Raw genomic sequence first — 18,017 nt, forward strand, 5'->3', positions numbered from 1 at the left:
TGGAACAGAGATACAAATGCAAGTAAAAACATGCTCGATATCTCTTGGGCCATTTGGAGAGGTGAAGGAAGACCCTCGGTTTTCATTAGAGAAATTGCCGTCGAGAACACAGTTCCCTCCAACAGGGTTTAGATATATACAAGTAAGTGTTTTATTCAAACTCAGTATAAAATATTAAAAAGGATACGAAATCTAGGTATACCTTCACTGTATATCATCCTCGGGAACCTGATACACTTGATTATACAAATATGCAACCAGTACTTTATGAAGAATGAGCTGTAATAGCTCTGGTAAATCAGTGCTTGGGCTTAACTGAGTATCTGGAGATACAGCGTTTAGGATATCCTTGGCTTTTTTGAAAGACATTTGTTGCAGTCTCTTCAGCTATATATAAAAAAGACTAGTCAGTGCACAGGTCGCGGCTCATCACAATATACCTTGTGTATTTCTCTTTCTGTAGAAAGGTGCTGCTTTAAAATCGTCTGATAGTTATTGAGCTTAATCTGTAGTATGTCATTGTGCGTTAGACACTCAGATAGAGCAGCTTGGTTTTGTTTTCTTCTATCAATTTCTTTTCCAAGCCGATCTTTGATCACTTCTATTTCACCTTGTAAACGAGCTGTTTTGGCTTCATACTGACTTTTTGCCTCTTTTAGCTTGGCTTCCCAATGTGTTTGAATTTCCATAGAATCTTTGGACATGGAAGCATGCAAGTCATCGTACTTTTCTTTCCATTCCTTGTTTAATTCTCTCATCGCATCTTCCTTCTCCAAACATAGCGCACGACGTAACTCATCTATAGCCGCGTTTTGCTCGATAGACCATACCTCTTTCTCTGTCTGATGCTGTTCACGAAGCTCTCGCAAGGTATCGGCGTGCTCTGACTGAAGATTTTGAATCCTTGCCTGGTGAGACATTTCTGACTGCTGAGCCTCCGACATGAACTTTTCCGTTATTTCCTGGATATGAGCGTCATGCCCTGCTATCACCTGATCTAGCCTCTTTTTATATTGCTGTGCTCGCTCTTCAAGTTCAGCTATTCGGGCTTGGTAATCTTGCTCACTTTTTATGTATTCCGTTATATCTGCAGTAGTCTGGTGATTCACTTTTAAATCTTCTATAACCCCTTCGGAATTGTCCGCCTGTTGATGTCATAGACAAGGTCAGTCCCTCCTCTTGTTTACCGTATAAAAGTATACCTCTTTTTCTTTTATCGGCTGTTCATTCCGCTCCACTGCCCGTTCCATATCGGCGATTTTTAATCTTAGAGATTCAATCAGCCTATCCTTTTCTTCATCTGTGCTGGTCTTTTCGAGTAGTTCTGCGTATTCTTTGTCCTTTGCATTAAGCCTTTCTTGAAGGCTCAGTAATCGACGTTGATATTTTTTGCCTTCTGTTTCTAAAGCCTGTTCATGCTCTGCTTTTAGGTTCTTTATTTGCTCTTGATAGTCTGATTGTTGATCTACTACTCTTTGCTGAAGAGCTAGTATCTATACACAATTTATGCACATCAGTTCTCTCTCTGGAACAAAAGCTATTTAATTTCTGTTCTTACCTGGCTCATGAGTGACTCTTCTACATCTTTTAGCTTTTTTTCCAAATAGGTTTCCTTTAGCTTTACTTCACGGAGCAACTAAATTTACGCGATCAATATATCATCCTTTATTGCTCGCACTTCTTACACTTGATGTATTTTTTTCAAATGTTGCTTGTTCTTCCTGCAATAACTTTTCTAGCCTCTCTGCCTTTTCACGGCTTTCTTTATAATTGACTAAGAGCTACACAATATAGTTTTTTTAGCGTCTGGGATGCAAGCCAAGATAGTATTAGGTTACAGTGGCTCTCTCAACTTCCCAGTCTTGAATAGGTGTGGATGGCCCAAGCGTCAGCTGTCTCTTTGGGCTCTTGGGAGATACAGGAGAATCCATAAAAAAAAGAGAGAGAAAAACCAACCGGAAAAAAAAAAGAGAAAAGAAATAAGACAAACAGTGTATCACGTTGTACATGATCCCTTTTTTATTCTAGTAAAGTTACTCTTCCTCCTCTCCTTCCTCATAGCCTTCTCCTTCGGCTTCATCCATGACATAATCATCATCTCTTGGCAACGTTTGCATGATTATGTTTATCATATTTTCTAAATCTTCTTCTGAGAAACGTTCTTCACACTCTTCAATGACCTAAAACAACGAGTAAGTCTTTGTGCGGTGTCTATAAATGAACAACACTTGCCAAGTATATCTCAACTGCACTCTTTGGCCGTAAATTAAGTATTTGAAGCTTTTCTGCTCTTGTCAAATCAAATTGTGATATAGCTTCCAGAAAGTTGGTCACTTGTGCTGGTGTTTGTGAGCCTACAGGTGTTTGTTTCAAGTATTCTGTCAACTAATTAGAATGTCAATATTCCAAATACTAAATAAACCAACACAATTGAACCTCAAATTGCACCGTTCGTAAACTCTCTGAGTATTCAATTGACAGATCTTGTGCTTGTAATAGTTTTTGGTTTTGCTGGTTTTCTTCTAAAAGTCTCAATACTTCATAATTTGTTATAAGCGCAGATCGTGCATTCTTGATTTGCATGTTTAATGTTGAGAAAAAAAAAAAGAGAAAAAAAAAGTCACCTCGCAGGAACAGGGCAAAACGAGTTTCCGTTTTTTGAGCCAACATCTTACTTTTTATTCAGCAAATGGTGGGCATCAAAGACAAGATCGATGCTTTGGTTAATGGAGAGCAACCAGCTTCTTATGAACGAAAAAGGAACTACAACTTTGGTGATGACTTGGGTAAAGAAAAGTAAAACTTGTGATATTAATATGACATTGACAGTCAATAATAGGCAGTGGATCATATGGTTATGTCAGACAAGCAGTTCGTATAGCAGATAATACACCTGTTGCTATCAAGATTATACCCAAAGATAAACTGGATGGTAAATTTGATATGGTCTATTCCGAGATGAAAGTTCTCGAGGGACTTTCACACCCAAACATCATTGGATTCTACGATTGGTTTGAGTCACGGTAGGCTCATTCATGGATCTATTGAACCTCTTGTTCACATTTTTTCAATAGGAATAAGTTCTATCTTGTGTTTGAATTGTAAGTGTCAAAAGATAGTTATATAGCTTTGTTTTAATTTTCTGAAAAAAAAAAAAGAGCAACAGGAGGAGAATTATTTGAACGTTTATTTGAAAGAGGAAAATTTACAGAAAAGGATGCTGTCAAAATCGTTAAGTCAATTTTAAAAGGGCTTGAATATCTTCATAAACATCACATTGTTCATAGAGGTAAGATGCTGTTGTTATGGTTACTAGTTTACTGAGTGTAGATAGATATCAAACCCGAGAATTTAATATTTAAAACAATGGATTCTGATGCAGATCTGGCTATTTGTGATTTTGGGTAACTATGACGACAAATACAAGTTGCATTCACGCTTATTCTTCTCTTTTCAGCATTGCCAAGATGGTAAAGGATGATGATATTGGATTAAAGACTATCTGTGGAACAGCTAGTTATGTTGGTAATGAATCATAGATATACAGATATCACATTACCTAAACAATCGCTATTAGCTCCCGAGGTATTACTGAAAAAGCCATATAGTTTCCCAGTCGATATATGGGGAGTAGGGTAAGAATGAAGCAACACTCTTGTTTTACATGCTCATTTTTACCATTGTTCTATATAGGATTGTTACATATATTCTGTAAGAGAATCATACTATATGTGTATTCATGCCTAAAGTATATTACTAGCCTTTGTGGTTATCACCCATTCCAAGGAGAGACTCAGCAAGAACTATATGATGAGATAACGCATGGTCGATATGAATTCCACTGGAGATATTGGATGAACGTGTCTGGAAATGGTAAAAAAAAAAAAGAATATAGTCGAGCTTTCACTGAAATAGTGTGTAGCGAGATCATTTATACAGAAATGTCTCTCACTCAATCCAAATGAAAGACCGACAGCAACAGAGGCACTAAATGACATTTGGATGAATAGTGAGGAAGCCAAAGATGTGGATCTTTTGGATACAGTCAAAGAAAACTTTAATCCTCGACGAGTATTTAGAAGTGCCGTAAGCGCAATTAAAGTGATGAACAGAATACGTTCTCGGTCTAAACAAGACTAATTGCAATTATTTTTCATTTTCAATCTTTAATAATAAAAATACTTCTTCCTTAGAAGAAGTTACCAAAAAATTAGGGTAAACTTCCTTAGTGTCCCACATCCACGGAAATCTTTAGTAAAAGGCGAAAGATTTATCCGATCTGAGCATAGGACGGAAGTACGAAGAATTAGAAAAAACCCAAACTAATGGGCATCTTTTATACTTTTTTCAAATCGCTTTAAATCTCAGAAAGTTTGAAAATTTTTTCACAGTATTCAAACTCCTTTCGAAACAACACAGTCTAAAGAAACACCAATCGAAGAAAAAAGGATAAAAGAAGACCATTTCCGCGGAAGCAGAGTGTTTTATACATGAGAAAAAAAATAATTGAAAGCTGGATATACATCATTATTATTTATTTTTCACTTGTTCTTCCTTTTTGCCTTCTGCTTCTTCCAAGAGTATTTGTTTAGCCCTTGTCAGTACTTCAATCTCAGCTTGAACGTGGTCTTCTGTCAAATCTTCTCCGATTATAAAGTGTGCGGTTGATGCAGTGGTAGTAGTCACAGGTTTTGATTCGTCATTTGTTTGCCCTTCATCCAGATTTGTATCCGTAATCTTGTCGTACATTTCCTTGTATACATCTTTTTTGGCACTGTATACGCTACGTATTAAATAAGGATGGCTATCATAAATTAACCGAGATGCCTGGAGTAAAGCACCATTGGCATAATTGAATCTTTCTTTAGCCGAATCAAGCGAGTCTTGTAACTCGGCCACTGCCTTGTCAATAACATCAATTGCAGTAGGAAGTTTAGGTCGATTTCTAAAATAAAACGAGTTAATTGGGGCTTATGTGATAGTTTGGTTTAACTTACAGCATGAATTCTGATAAAGATGGGATTTGCTTGCCATACAAGTTGGAAATTTCAAAAGTACCGTATGCGTATCTGTATTTTGTAGGTGGTGCTTCCAGCCTTGGTTTTTTAGATTTCCATGCTCTTTTTAAATCACTCATGCTAATAGGAGGCTTTTCAAATGATGGGCAGCCTGAAGCTTTCCAAATGATCTATATGAATCTTTAATGAGTATTGACTTGTGTATATATTCTATATGTTTGCATATACCCAATGACGTTCATGAGTTATTATAGTTAAAATAATATCAGTATACAAGTTTCCATGAGGCTTTGTTGATCGCAGTAAGCCAATCAAAGTTTCTCTAGTTTCTTCTATCCACTTCACTTGTTCCTCAGAAAGAACATAACTAGGTTGTACTAACGACTGCTTGGTTGTGCCCCTTGCTGCTAATAATGCTGCAGTTTTGTCCTTTTCTTCTTGAGAGAACCCAGAAAGATATTGAAAGAGTATTAAATATTGAACAATGACACTTCTCCTAAATCTAACATCCTCCATCTATCTCTTTGGTGAGCTTCATCTACTGACAATAACATGTTTGCGAATACCTCCAAATCTAACAGTCGTCTACTGCTAAGTATTCTCGGGAATTGATATTCATTATTAATTTGATTTAGCAACTCCTCTGCTTCTGCTGGATCTTCATCCATGTAATCAGGTCTTGGGCGTTTTAAACCTAACACTTCTTTATTACGTGCGCCCATGATTTCCGCTTCTTTTTGAGCAATATTTTGAAACTTTTCTACGATACCATTTGTACCCTAGGATACGGATAAATGCCTTTGTTCATACACTATTAAATATACCTTTTGAAGATTTTCAAAGTTGTTGTCTAAAAATACAGATGGAGGATTGGCAAAATAGACGCGAGTAGACCAAAAGAGTTTATAGAATGCTTTTTGTTCGTCTGACAAATTTGGATCTGCATCCACTTCTTCATCTGGATCATAATGAATAACATTTGTATTGAAATCTCCTCTGAGGTTGACACCAGATCTTTCTCCAAGAGGAAATGAGTTGGCAAGAAACATTAAAATACGTCCACAGAATACTGTATTGATTTCTTTTGACATTCTACGAAGTAATTCGTTGCACATTCTTAAAAGAACTAACCCTTTTCCTTTTCCAGGTACCATATTCTAAAGAAACTCATCAGTCATGGTTCTTTTTTTATGTATTCATATTCTTACAGCTGTCAATCTATCCTTCCTTTGTTCGACGTAATCAAATATTTTTTCACATCCTTCAGTTGTATGTAAATCAAGTAGTTCTTCAACAAATGTAAGTGGTATCACTTGATCCAGTAAATCTAACAACATATTGTTGGAATAAGTATTCAGTCTAATCATATGTTCATATATTACCAATTTCTGAGCAATACAAGACAATATCACAACAATCAAATATCTTTTTCAGTCTATCTTCATTTTCTTCTGTTTGCTATTAATTTTGTATTTAGTTGAATCTAAAAACAATAGCAATAGAAATCTTACAACATTATGTATCAAAGCGCGTCTAAATGCAAGTTCTGTTGCACTTTTACGCCAATCAGGCTTTCCTTCTACAATTGGAATCTGTAGACTATTTTCTTGCCCAGTTAATGGTGAAATGTGTTGAGTTACAAGTGACTCAATAAATGATGTTGGTGGTTCTGCATTAACGTTGTTTTGTCTATATTCGCTAGTAGCTGAGAGACAAGTGTTTATTGCCTTTTCAATGCCTTCACGAAATTGTGAAAATTTTGACATTATTTTTTTTTAGAAAACAATAGTAAGAAAGAGGGGAAAGAGAGGTCAAACAGAAAGAAAGAAAAAAAAAAAATGTCAGCTTCAAAGTCTATGGATGATTTCTACTCCGCATTTGCAAAAGCTCTGATATAGTGCACTCGTTTCAATTCAATAACAATTACACTTTAGTTGGCTATCAATCCTTCCTTTATTATTAAAGAGACAATGAATTCTACCTTTTTGAGAGATATATAAGATAAATATGGTCAGCACTTACAAATAACACGTAACTGATGATTGGTAGAGACTTTATTTAAATAGTCTTTGACTTTTTTTTCTTTTCTTTTCTTCTTTTGGACCAAAAAGCAAGACCAGCTATTCTCCAGCTAGCCCTCAGGTATGTTATATTCTTTACTCTTGCAAGAAGCTGATATGTAGTACTATAGATCATAAAATCGAAACAGTACCGGTGCTAGCTGGGGGTAGTTTGGTTATTACCAAACTTGGTCCCATCCACTCTCTCACTTGCTCTTCTCTTTTCTCTGGTTTGCTCTCTTTTTCTTCTTTCTCTGTTCTTTCCGGGCTGGTTATCGCCAGCCCAATCCAGGATACACTTCGGGTAGGATATTGGTTATTTCTTTACAAGTTTACTCATTTTTCTTGCTTCTCTTTTTCTCTTATAAATCCTCTTCTTTAATGCAAGTATTTAAAATTAATGTAAATAACTGATTTACTGATCGTTTCTTTTATATCCCATCCTTTTGCTTCTTGTGGGCTCCCTTTTATTATCATTTATTGTCTCATTTGTTGTCTGAAATTATCATTTTTTTTATCAGTGTGTGAATAATTTGTGAATGAAGTGTAAAAACAGATCAAACTGAACCACATCCTTCATCCATTTCCTTTTCTTCTTGTTTAGTCAGCCTAGAAAGTGTCGCTCTAGCCAATAGTTGTCTTCTAGCCTCAGGATCATTATCCAATGCGGCGACAGAACTGCCTCCTAGACGATATGTTCCTGCTTCATAACCTACATTATCCATTACTTCTTCTTCTTCAGGATTATAATAGCTTCCACTGCCTAAACTATGCCCTCCATGTGCAGTCCAATCGAGAGCAACAATGTCCTTGTTTAATTGTCTATTGAGTGCGTGAAAGTTATCATCATGCTCACCCCACACCTAACAAAGATGAATTAGTACTTTTGAAGCGTAAATATATGTTACTTGTAGGCTTACATTATGTGTTAGTTCATGTAACAACACTTTACGTATAGAATCATAGTGTCGAAAGCCAGAAAGATCATCAGTACGTAAACGCAAGGCAATTAGCTGTCCTGCATTTCGATTATATCCCAAGATAGATGCTTCAAATGGTGTCAACTCTATCAACTCTCCAACTGACCATTTTCTTGCCTTCATGATAGCCTGTATCTGAACTAGATGTTAGTTTCTTTCTATATATATATATATATATATATGCCTGTTTAACTTACGCCTCGATCATCTCGTAATCTTTCAAGTATCTTTCTAGCCTTTTCAGGATGAGGAAATTCTTCAATGACTGATATTTTATGAAACGTATATTTCATCTCTTTCACTGACTTTGGCTGTTGCTGTCTTTTCATGCGGATCATTGGTACTATCTTTCTTTGCTCCATTAATTTCTTATCCATGTTGTTCACTTTCTCTATTGCTTTCTGAGGACTACCCATCAAAAGCATTCTATTATTGGTTGGACTGACAGAAGGAAGGTCCTTGAGCTGTATATTGTTGTCTTTGAGTATTTTTCCTTTCCATAAAAGCTTTTGAGCGTCTATTGGTATAGAAGTTGTTTCCTCGAGGTATTCTTTGACTTGTTGAACAGTAGAATGTAAATCCCATTGTTCCAACAAGAGTGATTGTGATTGATAACCAACTTGGAAATCAGTCTTTGTAAATTCTGACATTATGATTTAGTAATAAAAAAATGAAAGGATAGCCCCTTCTCTCCCTTTTTTATACGCTTGATTAATAATTATGCGTAGCTCTTTTTTTTTTTTTTTTTTTTTTTTTCCAGAAGCTTTTTCATGACAAATAATATATGTACACACATTTATTAAGTCGTGGGTGTTTCCGGTTCTTCATTCATAAACACACAAGAATCAAGCACACGACATTTTTCTTCACTCCAATAAATAAAGTTTTTACGTAATAAAAGGGCCCAAACATAGGGTATAAAGAATTCGTACGCATCAGGTTCTTCTTCATATTGAAACTTGAGGTCGGGAATAGACTATAGCAAAGTTAGTCTATCTTGAATTATTATCACAGCTGACTATAACTTACCTTCATCTTTTGATTGGACCAAGTACGAGAAGCCTCTTCAATGATTGTCAACACTTCGCTTGATGAAGGCGCTTTCAGGTTGGCTTCGGATACTCTTGTACTGAAATAATTGATCACTTGGTCCAAGTTCTTTGCTGGTTCAGTCAGTCGTGGATGAGATTGAAAAGGCGTGGATATCTCTCGCTTCAAGAGTAAAGCATAGACTAACTGAAGATTATGCTTCAGACGATGGAATAGAATAGAATTGATGATTTCCAACATAAACATCAATACATCTTCGTAGACAATTGTATCCTCATTTGGCTCCTTTTCAGTCAACTTTAGATATCGCTTGGTTAGTAATTCGAATAGGCTATATAGTAAAAATGAGATCACAACGGAATAGTTGCGCATTTCTAAATTTACTTTATCATCCTTTGTGCTGTATAAGCATGCATGTCTAGAACAGTGCTTGACATGTTGGCTAAAATGGATAAGCAGCTGGTATGGAGATAGATATCCCTATGCGTAGACAAATTGAGCTGCAGTGTACGAATCATGACCAGGACCATGAGTCCGCCTAGAGATATGGACTTTAACAGAGGGCGTTCTGTAAACCAAGTGATGTTGTGAACAGCCTATTTTTTATTATTATTATTATTATTATTAGCCAACGGAACTTCCCCTTTCTAAAGAGCAACTTACTATTTTCTGTATTGCATCATTATTGACCTCATCTTGACTTAGAATAAGAAGGATTGTCATGAGAATATAGACTTGAGAATAGTTTGCCTTGCTTTCCATTGACTCATAGATCAATTTCAAGATGGGTAAATACTAAAAAAAAATAAAAAAAAATAAGAATATATACAAAACGCCATCAATAGTCAATACTTACAATAATCTCTTGATCAGTTCTTGATAGTACATAAACCCTAAATGACTCATTCTCTGCCAACATCATATAAAACAACAGCATCTTTTCTTCTACATGAAGCGATTTTGTAAACATTTCAAACAGTGTCTTGAATGAAATTAAGTGCATCTTGTGATCACATCCATCGATATCTGTTGATATCACTATCGTTGTGCATTCAGTTACTATTTTTTTTTTGTCAAGTCTGTACACTTACCACGATGATCACCAAGACTAGACACAGCCTGTCTGAAACCAGAAACCCATACTTGGTATCTTTGCCTGGACTGAAATCCGAGGAGTAATAAAAGTAGCAAGCTGAGGTCAGCAACAGGTACTGTATTAGGGGACGACGTTCCTTTTGAAGAAAAAAAGTAATTATAGGCCGTGTACATCACACTAGACGATTGAGGTGGAGGCTGACTCTGTTCGATGACGTTCTCCAACAGCCTTGCGACTACAGCATCTGTACGATGGGAAAATTTGGACATGAATATATCGAGAAAGTAATGCGAGTCTTCAAACTTGAGTGGATGTCGCAGTTGAGTCGAGAACAGAGTAAGAAATGTATTGATAATTTCGACATAAAATTCATAACAAGAGTAGCTTGCACTATAAAAAAGCGATATGAATAAGACATAACAGATAGTACATCATTTACCTTGGATCCATATTCATCAACATGTACAATAATGACTCCAACAGTTGCTCTGCTTTACATTCATCTTTATGATCTTCTATTTGTTCCATAATTTCCTTATTTGTCAAATTATCTGCGAAATGCTTCATAAATACACGAGTCAGGAACAATGCATTAAAGGCTTCAACAGGGACAATACTATAAAGTAAAGCATAAGATAGGGTTGTTCTATGGTTATGAATATAAGCATCACTTTTGATTACTCTGGATATTTTTGATGAATGATTTGTTTTAACAAGTCCAATAGCTTGTCAATGAGTCTATTGAAATTACGTGTTCTCATGTTGTTTGCCGCTATGAAATATATGAATAATATGATAATAATAGTAGAAATGAAATTACCTAATTCGATAGATAAGCCTAGTGTTGTCATTTCCAAATCATACATATCTTGTCTATAGAATATTTAATATGTTTACATGTATAGTTATCATATTTACGTTGTATGACAAATAGGATATTTCTCTGTAGAAAGAAAAGAAAAATCATACATGCGACATGTAGAACAGATGGGTCTAATGCTGGCTAATTGTAACTGTGTGAAATAACAGCGGTGTTGTTGTTCGGTTGTAGGCGACTTATTATGATGCCTTGTTTCCTGTTGAATAGAAAATGTCGAAAAAGCCTCGGATAATTCAACTGAATTAGGTGATGGATAGTTGGATGGTCTCTTTGAAGCACTAAATGTTCTGTTGGGAGTAGTCACCAGTGATGGTAATTTACTTGAGGAATTCATCACTTTTTGGTACACAAAAAAAGATGTGTGTCTAAAAAATCAAAAATCTTACATTATTTAAAGTTTATTTTCTCTTTCTCTCTCTCTCTTTTTTTTTTTTCTCTTTTTCTTTCTTTCTTTACTTTTTTTTTTCTCTTCTTCTTCTTTTAATATTATGTCAAATAATATTAAGGTCGTCTGTCGTTTTCGACCTCAAAATGCCCTAGAAATAAGAGAAGGAGGTGTACCTATTATTGAAATCGATGAGGAAGGAACTCAGATAGGATTGAAGGTAACAATATCTGTTTTGTATTAAACCCAACTAAACAAATCTCTTTTCAGGGCAAAGACTTCCAAGGATCTTTTTCTTTTGATAAGGTGTTTGGAATGAATACGCCTCAGAAAGATGTATTTGAATACTCTATCAAGACCATTGTAGATGGTAAATATATAAAAAAAAAGCAGTTTAAATTCATCTAAAATATACATATTTCTAAACTTTCATATCAGATGTCACGGCTGGTTATAACGGAACCGTCTTTGCATATGGTCAGACAGGTTCTGGTAAAACATTCACAATGATGGTAATTTCTTTTATATACATATATTTTATGCATGAGTGTGTACTTAGTTTAATATAGGGTGCAGATATTGATGATGAAAACACAAAGGGTATCATTCCTCGTATTGTCGAACAGATTTTTACAAGCATCATGGCTGCACCAAGCAATTTGGAATTCACTGTCAAAGTGTCATATATGGAAATCTATATGGAAAAAGTCCGAGATTTATTAAACCGTAAGACAATGCTTTTTTATGTCTTGATATGCTTTTAGTTGACGATCATGTTATTACAGCTTCACAGGATAACCTACCTATTCATGAAGACAAAACACATGGAGTCTATGTCAAGGGCTTACTCGAAGTCTACGTTGGTTCATCGGAGGATGTGTATGAGGTCATGAGAAATGGTAGTGCTAATCGTGTGGTATCTGCTACCAACATGAACGCTGAAAGTTCTCGAAGTCACTCGATCGTTGTCATCACCATCACACAAAAGAATATTGACACAGGGGCAGCCAAGAGTGGTAAACTCTATTTGGTTGATTTGGCAGGTTCCGAAAAGGTGGGAAAGACAGGTGCTTCCGGTCAAACATTGGAAGAAGCGAAAAAGATTAACAAGTCTCTGACTGCATTGGGTATGGTTATTAATGCACTGACGGATGGAAAGGTAAATAATAATAATAATACAGGCTTTCTCAAGCTGACTTTATATATATCTAGTCAAGTCATATTCCTTACCGAGACTCCAAGCTGACCCGTATTCTGCAAGAATCACTTGGTGGTAACTCACGCACGACTCTGATTATCAATTGTTCTCCATCGTCGTACAATGAGGCTGAGACACTCTCCACCTTACGTTTTGGTATGCGAGCCAAGACGATCAAGAACAAGGCCAAGGTCAACGCTGATCTGTCGCCTGCTGAACTCAAAGCACTGCTCAAGAAGGTCAAGTCCGAGACGGTTACCTTTAAGCAGTACATTGCTGCCTTGGAGGGCGAAGTCAGTATCTGGCGATCGGGTCAAGTGGTGCCTGAGGATAAGTGGGTGACCATGGACAAAGTCACACGAGGCGATTTTGCTTCTCTACCCCCTGCCTCTGGTTTCAAGAGTCCTTTGCCTTCTGACGACTTTTCTCGTCCAACAACCCCTGCGATTGTACTCGAAAAAGATGAGCGTGATGAATTCTTGAAAAGAGAAAACGAACTGATGGATCAAATCGCCGAAAAGGAAACAGAACTGAGCAATCGAGAGAAGCTGCTCGAAAACTTGAAAGAAGAGATTGCGTACTACAAGGAACAGGAACAGTCAGTCACGCAGGAGAACCAGGTCATGACATCTGAATTAAACGAGTTGCGTCTGCAGCTGCAAAAGATATCCTTTGAAAGTAAAGAAAATGCCATCACTGTCGACTCGTTAAAGGAAGCGAACCAGGAACTCATGTCCGAATTGGAGGAACTCAAAAAGAACTTGGCCGAGATACGTAACGCTCAAACCAAGGCTACTCAGAGCGACAAGGAAAGAAAGAAGGCTGAAAAGATGGCGCAGATCATGTCCGGCTTCGAGGTGTCTAATGAGATGAATGAAAAGGAACGTCAGATCAGAGACGCTCTTGTCAAACTTGAGTTGGATGGAAACGGTCTTAGTGTCGAAGAACTCGTTTCCTTACGTCGTGACCTGTCTGATTCACGTGCGCTTGTTGAGCAACATACCAAGACGATCGACGACTTGACCCAGGAAAAGAAATTGATTGAACAAAAGAAGACAGAACTTGAGAGTCGATTTGCTAATCTTGAGCAAGAATATGAAGAGTTACTGGATAAGACGATTGCTGAAGAAGAAGCACAAATTCAAAAGAGTGCTGATATTGATGAAACAATCAGTGCTCTTAAAGTACGTAGCTTTGTTGAAATGATTTTTTTTATATAGTCCAAATTAGAGCAACAGTACATATCCAAGAAGGAGGCTCAACAGAGAGAAATTGATGAACTCAAGCAACAACTGGAGCAAAAGACAAATGAACACACTAGATTAAGTACAACTATCAATGACTTGAAATCAGTCAATGATCAACTTCAGGTAAAAAAAAGAACAAGCAATGGTAAATGCTTTTCATTCTTATGCAATATTATTTTTAGACTGCTCTAACCGAACAAGCACGCAAAGAGCCTGCAGATATAAGCGAAAAAGAAAAGGACCTTGAGCGTATGAGAAAGAGCATGGCACAGCAGTTGGCCGATTTTGAAATGATGAAGAAGGCTCTCATGAGAGATCTTCAAAGCCGTTGTGAAAAGGTAGTTGAATTGGAGATGTCCTTGGACGAAACTCGTGAACAATACAATAATGTGCTAAGAGCCAGCAACAATAAGCGACAGCAAAAGAATATGGCCTTCCTTGTTCGTGACCTGGAACACTTGGCCAACGTTCAAAAGCAGGTAAGATAAAGATTAAAAAAACTGAGAAAACCAGAGAGATACTGACGATGAAAAAAGCTTGTTGAACAAAACAGCTCTCTTAAAAAGGAAGTTGCATTGGCAGAGCGTAAACTGATTGCTAGAAATGAACGCATTCAAAGTTTAGAAACCTTACTGGGAGAAGCACAAGAGAAACTACTCCATCAAAACCAAAAGTTCGAAGCTCAACTTCAAACAGTACGAGACAGATTAGGACAAGCAAAGCTTCAGAAATCGAGCCAACCTTCTCTACAGGCATTATCTCTAAGTAGAATAGCTAAACCATTAAGAGGAGGTGGTGTCGTTGTTGATGCTAATAATAATACAAGCGAAGGAGAAAAGCGTGACACTAATACTACTAATACTAACAATAAGCGCACTTCATGGATGCCATTTATGAATGCCACACGCTCTTAATAAGATAAAGGCAGCATATCCCCCTTACTATAACTATACACATACCTTTTTTATTATACGTGTTGATGAATAAAAGTAGCTGTTTTAAACTTGGCAAACTTTTATTTTTAGAGTGATAAAGCATTCTATGGTTCAACTCTCTTAACAGCTGGGTTGAATATTATCCATGATCTAACTTGAAGAATAATGCTGGCTACCTTGATTATGCTTTTACACAGGAGTAATTCTTTGTATGCCAAGAGCCAACAATCTTAACAACTTTAAGTTTATTGGCTAACGTAGTTTATTCACTGTTAACAAGTGTATCCTTTATGTTATGAATGATGGACACATCAATACATAAATGTTTTGTCATTTTGATTAAAGCACAGTCTTCTGGATAGCTGCCATATCCATATTGGGGAAAAGGCAGATGTCGGCCAGTTATTGAACTCTGTACTGTTTTTTGAATATGAGTTTGTGTTGAGATTTGCGCCAGGAGATTAGAAAAAATATATATAAATACCGAAAGATTGCAAGTGATTCATTACTTTTTTCTTTATTTAATTCAAATATTATAACAAACATGCAAAACTAGTGAATTTATTACTAACAGAGAAATTATTTCAGATAATGGTATGGATACTTCATCTGATGATTATATGGAAGTAGACGAGGAAGAGAAAATTGAAATTGACCATTTTAATTTGAGTAAACAAATATCAAATCAGTTCATAAAGCATTTATATCGTAATTTATAAAGTGCAAATAGTTACAGTGTTAATAGTTGCATTGAGATGATCTCGTAATAACGAGGGAAGTGGGTACTTCTCAACTTCATGATTGTCCATATGTTTGTTATATAAGTTTTGATCTAGATAGGGTCTAGGAGAAATTCCCTTCCCTGATCGAATGATATTATTTGCCTCAGAGCTAATATAAAGAAAAAGTATTTTCATTAGTTTATATACGTTAAATCTATACTCTAAAATTTACCTATATGGATGGAATACAGCATGGTGTTCTTTAATAAACTTTAGCCATTGAATCCCGACACCAGGTTCCTAAAATAAAAAAATTATTAGACTCCTGTTAACAGTATTTTTTATGCAAACAACTTACGTACCCTTCAAGGCTAATTTTTCTTTAATTTGATTCTTCTGAATCATCTCCGAATCCTTGATTTCCTTCACAGCGTCTCTTGTGACCCTTTTAATAAAAACAGTTGTTAAACGTTGATCAGTGCCATTAAATTGTTAAATAAACCTGGCTATTGCTTACACCATTAGATGTCGTATTATTCATAACACAGGTGTTAAAGATTCCACCTTTAATTGGACTATTAAATGTCATTCCATTATTAAAAATCTTTCTTTTTTTTTGTGGCTCCCTTCGCCAAGTTAGCCTTCAATTGAGCGTTTGTTGGCTAACAACAGCAAAAAAAAAAAAAAAAAAATAGTTCAATGTTTTATTCAAACAATATCAAATATCTCACGTTTGCTTGCTTTGACAAATTACTAACATACTCTTTAATGGCATCTGGAATTTCTTGCAAATTAGAAATCCAGTGAAGATCTTGAGAGCTGAATTGGGGCCCCAAGATTTGAAGTATTGAATAGCAGGAGTAACATCGTAGGAATAATGTTTTGGCGAGAGAATGGTGTTCGAGCGTAGTGCTTTGATGAAATCTTGATAGAGCCTGGAATTACGGATATCGGACTGGGCGTCGGTGGGGAACATGGCAATAATGGCGGTGGCGTATGTTAGCAAAGTGGAAGACTTCAAGTGTTTCGTAGTACGCTGGTCAGCCAAGTAATTAATCAATTGTGTGGACGAAGGGTCGAGACAATCATACTCCCGGGTATCACACCATAATCGATATGCTTGTTGTCGGAAGGCATACTGGCGTTTGGGCCGATTACTCCAAGGCGTAGAACAGACCCACTCCTCCCTTACCGACTCCACTCCATTTGCGAGAGAAACTTGCCCTATTACGTTAGACGATGTACAAGCAGCACTTAGGCAATTACCATCTAACAAGGCTCCAGGTCCTGATCATTTACGTCAAGAAATGCTCGCTCCTTTACAGGTCAATCTTGCAGATATCCTGCTATTTTTGTTCCAGTTATGCTGGACCTGGTCCTATACACCCGCAGACTGGCGAATAGCGCAAACTGTACCGATATATAAAAAAGGCGACCTAGCAGAGCCAGGTAACTATCTGAGGTATTGGTTGTTGCTGTTGTTAGTACTCGGTAATGGTAGAATAAAAGCAAAGGAGTGATGAGTCTCTGGTTTATCCTTTTATTAGAAGTAAGAGGAAGGCTCATAGCAAAAAGAAATTAGGTTGTTTTAAAAGAGGTCGGAGTACTAATTAAGGTAATCTCACACGTAAAGATTAGTATTAGACATGGTCAAATACGACACTATCGACCAATTAGTCTAACGTTCGTCTTCAGAAAAATATTAGAGTACTGTATCTACAACTTTTTGGTAGCTAATAGCCCTCCCCTGGACATAGCTCAAGGTGGCTTCCGTGAGCCCAGGGGGTCCTTAGATCAAGCTCTCTGCCTAGCTGAAATATGCAACATCTTCCACCGCTTTCATCATATAACTTCAGTACTGACCTTCTTAGACATAAAATCGGTATATTACACTGTGGATCGTCGTTATATATGGAAAAACCTAGAGCAAACAGCACGTGCTGCACTGATTAGCTTGCTTCAAAACCTATTTGATGATGTGCAGATAGAGGTCCTACTTAACAATGCAACATCTACTCGTTTCTCGTCAGTCACTGGTGTCCTCCAGGAATCAATTCTCTCTCCGTTTTTGTATTCTATATACATTAACGAGTTACCTCGCCTTCTGCGCCCGCAACCACTGGCTACGGATATTTCTCCTACCGAACTTGTCCTTCGCATGAACTGTCTCCTCTATGCTGACGATGTTGTTCTCATAGCTGCTAAGGCCGACATGCCAACCCTCCTCAAGTCTTATGAGGACCATAGTTACAAGCTTGGGTACCCATGGAAGCCAAGTAAATGCATCATACTAGATCCAACACAGTCGCCCTCAAGTTATACTCTCTATGGCGAGCCAATCCCAAAGCAGTCTTCCTTTCCCTATCTCGGAATTCCTTTTCGCTCGTGTGGCTATCTCGACGCCATTGAATTAATTTCTAACAACAAGACTAAAGCCCTTACAACT

The 18,017-nt window shown here is 36.8% G+C and overlaps 9 protein-coding genes across 9 annotated transcripts; 3 read left to right on the top strand and 6 right to left on the bottom strand.

Annotated features, from left to right (window-relative positions):
- Nucleotides 1–142: 142 nt before the first annotated feature.
- On the bottom strand, nt 143–1,558 carry RHIMIDRAFT_265182 (uncharacterized protein). The gene is made up of 2 exons (XM_023611798.1): nt 1,203–1,558; nt 143–1,145 (listed from the first exon to the last, which is right to left on the bottom strand). The coding sequence occupies exons 1-2, from the start codon at nt 1,248–1,250 to the stop codon at nt 408–410; spliced, it is 786 nt and encodes a 261-aa protein (XP_023469808.1). The 5' UTR covers nt 1,251–1,558; the 3' UTR covers nt 143–407.
- Nucleotides 1,559–2,003: 445 nt separating this feature from the next.
- Nucleotides 2,004–2,597, bottom strand: RHIMIDRAFT_265185 (uncharacterized protein). The gene is made up of 3 exons (XM_023611799.1): nt 2,437–2,597; nt 2,233–2,385; nt 2,004–2,180 (listed from the first exon to the last, which is right to left on the bottom strand). The coding sequence occupies exons 1-3, from the start codon at nt 2,581–2,583 to the stop codon at nt 2,034–2,036; spliced, it is 447 nt and encodes a 148-aa protein (XP_023469809.1). The 5' UTR covers nt 2,584–2,597; the 3' UTR covers nt 2,004–2,033.
- On the top strand, nt 2,597–4,284 carry RHIMIDRAFT_288981 (serine-threonine protein kinase). Its single transcript, XM_023613604.1, has 10 exons — nt 2,597–2,786; nt 2,840–3,023; nt 3,075–3,101; nt 3,159–3,289; nt 3,335–3,404; nt 3,458–3,525; nt 3,578–3,635; nt 3,694–3,711; nt 3,761–3,873; nt 3,923–4,284. The coding sequence occupies exons 1-10, from the start codon at nt 2,690–2,692 to the stop codon at nt 4,138–4,140; spliced, it is 984 nt and encodes a 327-aa protein (XP_023469810.1). The 5' UTR covers nt 2,597–2,689; the 3' UTR covers nt 4,141–4,284.
- On the bottom strand, nt 4,275–6,931 carry RHIMIDRAFT_222544 (uncharacterized protein). The gene is made up of 8 exons (XM_023607460.1): nt 6,530–6,931; nt 6,401–6,476; nt 6,227–6,345; nt 5,843–6,175; nt 5,585–5,797; nt 5,247–5,534; nt 4,998–5,188; nt 4,275–4,945 (listed from the first exon to the last, which is right to left on the bottom strand). The coding sequence occupies exons 1-8, from the start codon at nt 6,782–6,784 to the stop codon at nt 4,531–4,533; spliced, it is 1,890 nt and encodes a 629-aa protein (XP_023469811.1). The 5' UTR covers nt 6,785–6,931; the 3' UTR covers nt 4,275–4,530.
- A 638-nt stretch (nt 6,932–7,569) lies between these two features.
- On the bottom strand, nt 7,570–8,808 carry RHIMIDRAFT_265192 (WLM-domain-containing protein). Its single transcript, XM_023611800.1, has 3 exons — nt 8,256–8,808; nt 7,999–8,193; nt 7,570–7,941 (listed from the first exon to the last, which is right to left on the bottom strand). Exons 1-3 carry the CDS (start codon nt 8,706–8,708, stop codon nt 7,636–7,638), a joined length of 954 nt encoding a protein of 317 aa, XP_023469812.1. The 5' UTR covers nt 8,709–8,808; the 3' UTR covers nt 7,570–7,635.
- RHIMIDRAFT_57455 (uncharacterized protein) lies at nt 8,788–11,483 on the bottom strand. Its single transcript, XM_023615425.1, has 9 exons — nt 11,025–11,483; nt 10,886–10,976; nt 10,644–10,820; nt 10,200–10,594; nt 9,965–10,146; nt 9,772–9,903; nt 9,493–9,704; nt 9,088–9,439; nt 8,788–9,034 (listed from the first exon to the last, which is right to left on the bottom strand). The coding sequence occupies exons 1-9, from the start codon at nt 11,068–11,070 to the stop codon at nt 8,858–8,860; spliced, it is 1,764 nt and encodes a 587-aa protein (XP_023469813.1). The 5' UTR covers nt 11,071–11,483; the 3' UTR covers nt 8,788–8,857.
- Nucleotides 11,484–11,520: 37 nt separating this feature from the next.
- Nucleotides 11,521–12,129, top strand: RHIMIDRAFT_57470 (kinesin-domain-containing protein). Its single transcript, XM_023615426.1, has 3 exons — nt 11,521–11,689; nt 11,740–11,839; nt 11,908–12,129. The coding sequence occupies exons 1-3, from the start codon at nt 11,573–11,575 to the stop codon at nt 12,036–12,038; spliced, it is 348 nt and encodes a 115-aa protein (XP_023469814.1). The 5' UTR covers nt 11,521–11,572; the 3' UTR covers nt 12,039–12,129.
- RHIMIDRAFT_57493 (P-loop containing nucleoside triphosphate hydrolase protein) lies at nt 12,130–14,280 on the top strand. The gene is made up of 5 exons (XM_023615427.1): nt 12,130–12,195; nt 12,255–12,322; nt 12,424–12,628; nt 12,682–13,851; nt 13,888–14,280. Exons 2-5 carry the CDS (start codon nt 12,279–12,281, stop codon nt 14,104–14,106), a joined length of 1,638 nt encoding a protein of 545 aa, XP_023469815.1. The 5' UTR covers nt 12,130–12,195; nt 12,255–12,278; the 3' UTR covers nt 14,107–14,280.
- Nucleotides 14,281–15,562: 1,282 nt separating this feature from the next.
- Nucleotides 15,563–16,547, bottom strand: RHIMIDRAFT_233709 (uncharacterized protein; the record flags this gene model as incomplete). Its single annotated transcript, XM_023608015.1, has 3 exons — nt 15,563–15,740; nt 15,804–15,871; nt 16,326–16,547. 3 exons carry the CDS (start codon nt 16,545–16,547, stop codon nt 15,563–15,565), a joined length of 468 nt encoding a protein of 155 aa, XP_023469816.1.
- Between the last annotated feature and the right edge of the window lie 1,470 nt (nt 16,548–18,017).

This window comes from Rhizopus microsporus (assembly GCF_002708625.1).
Source record: "Rhizopus microsporus ATCC 52813 unplaced genomic scaffold scaffold_2, whole genome shotgun sequence".
In the NCBI taxonomy this organism is placed as follows: Eukaryota; Fungi; Mucoromycota; class Mucoromycetes; order Mucorales; family Rhizopodaceae; genus Rhizopus; species Rhizopus microsporus.

Bases quoted from the DNA above. Each gene is read 5' to 3' on its own strand.
- RHIMIDRAFT_265182 (XM_023611798.1), bottom strand. From the start codon at position 1,250: ATGGAACGGGCAGTGGAGCGGAATGAACAGCCGATAAAAGAAAAAGAG. The intron at 1,146-1,202 runs GTATACTTTTAT...TGACATCAACAG, and splicing joins AGCCGATAAAAGAAAAAGAG to GCGGACAATTCCGAAGGGGT.
- RHIMIDRAFT_265185 (XM_023611799.1), bottom strand. From the start codon at position 2,583: ATGCAAATCAAGAATGCACGATCTGCGCTTATAACAAATTATGAAGTA. The intron at 2,386-2,436 runs GTTCAATTGTGT...CATTCTAATTAG, and splicing joins TACGAACGGTGCAATTTGAG to TTGACAGAATACTTGAAACA. The intron at 2,181-2,232 runs GCAAGTGTTGTT...TCGTTGTTTTAG, and splicing joins GTGCAGTTGAGATATACTTG to GTCATTGAAGAGTGTGAAGA.
- RHIMIDRAFT_288981 (XM_023613604.1), top strand. From the start codon at position 2,690: ATGGTGGGCATCAAAGACAAGATCGATGCTTTGGTTAATGGAGAGCAA. The intron at 2,787-2,839 runs GTAAAGAAAAGT...AGTCAATAATAG, and splicing joins CAACTTTGGTGATGACTTGG to GCAGTGGATCATATGGTTAT. The intron at 3,874-3,922 runs GTAAAAAAAAAA...AATAGTGTGTAG, and splicing joins GATGAACGTGTCTGGAAATG to CGAGATCATTTATACAGAAA.
- RHIMIDRAFT_222544 (XM_023607460.1), bottom strand. From the start codon at position 6,784: ATGTCAAAATTTTCACAATTTCGTGAAGGCATTGAAAAGGCAATAAAC. The intron at 6,176-6,226 runs GTAAGAATATGA...GAGTTTCTTTAG, and splicing joins GGAAGGATAGATTGACAGCT to AATATGGTACCTGGAAAAGG. The intron at 4,946-4,997 runs GTAAGTTAAACC...GTTTTATTTTAG, and splicing joins TCTTTATCAGAATTCATGCT to AAATCGACCTAAACTTCCTA.
- RHIMIDRAFT_265192 (XM_023611800.1), bottom strand. From the start codon at position 8,708: ATGTCAGAATTTACAAAGACTGATTTCCAAGTTGGTTATCAATCACAA. The intron at 8,194-8,255 runs GTAAGTTAAACA...CATCTAGTTCAG, and splicing joins GATTACGAGATGATCGAGGC to ATACAGGCTATCATGAAGGC. The intron at 7,942-7,998 runs GTAAGCCTACAA...CATCTTTGTTAG, and splicing joins TACATGAACTAACACATAAT to GTGTGGGGTGAGCATGATGA.
- RHIMIDRAFT_57455 (XM_023615425.1), bottom strand. From the start codon at position 11,070: ATGTATGATTTGGAAATGACAACACTAGGCTTATCTATCGAATTAG. The intron at 10,977-11,024 runs GTAATTTCATTT...TATATTTCATAG, and splicing joins AGGCTTATCTATCGAATTAG to CGGCAAACAACATGAGAACA. The intron at 10,147-10,199 runs GTAAGTGTACAG...GCACAACGATAG, and splicing joins TAGTCTTGGTGATCATCGTG to TGATATCAACAGATATCGAT.
- RHIMIDRAFT_57470 (XM_023615426.1), top strand. From the start codon at position 11,573: ATGTCAAATAATATTAAGGTCGTCTGTCGTTTTCGACCTCAAAATGCC. The intron at 11,690-11,739 runs GTAACAATATCT...ATCTCTTTTCAG, and splicing joins GAACTCAGATAGGATTGAAG to GGCAAAGACTTCCAAGGATC. The intron at 11,840-11,907 runs GTAAATATATAA...CTTTCATATCAG, and splicing joins TATCAAGACCATTGTAGATG to ATGTCACGGCTGGTTATAAC.
- RHIMIDRAFT_57493 (XM_023615427.1), top strand. From the start codon at position 12,279: ATGAAGACAAAACACATGGAGTCTATGTCAAGGGCTTACTCGAA. The intron at 12,629-12,681 runs GTAAATAATAAT...ATATATATCTAG, and splicing joins ATGCACTGACGGATGGAAAG to TCAAGTCATATTCCTTACCG. The intron at 13,852-13,887 runs GTACGTAGCTTT...TTTTTTATATAG, and splicing joins AAACAATCAGTGCTCTTAAA to TCCAAATTAGAGCAACAGTA.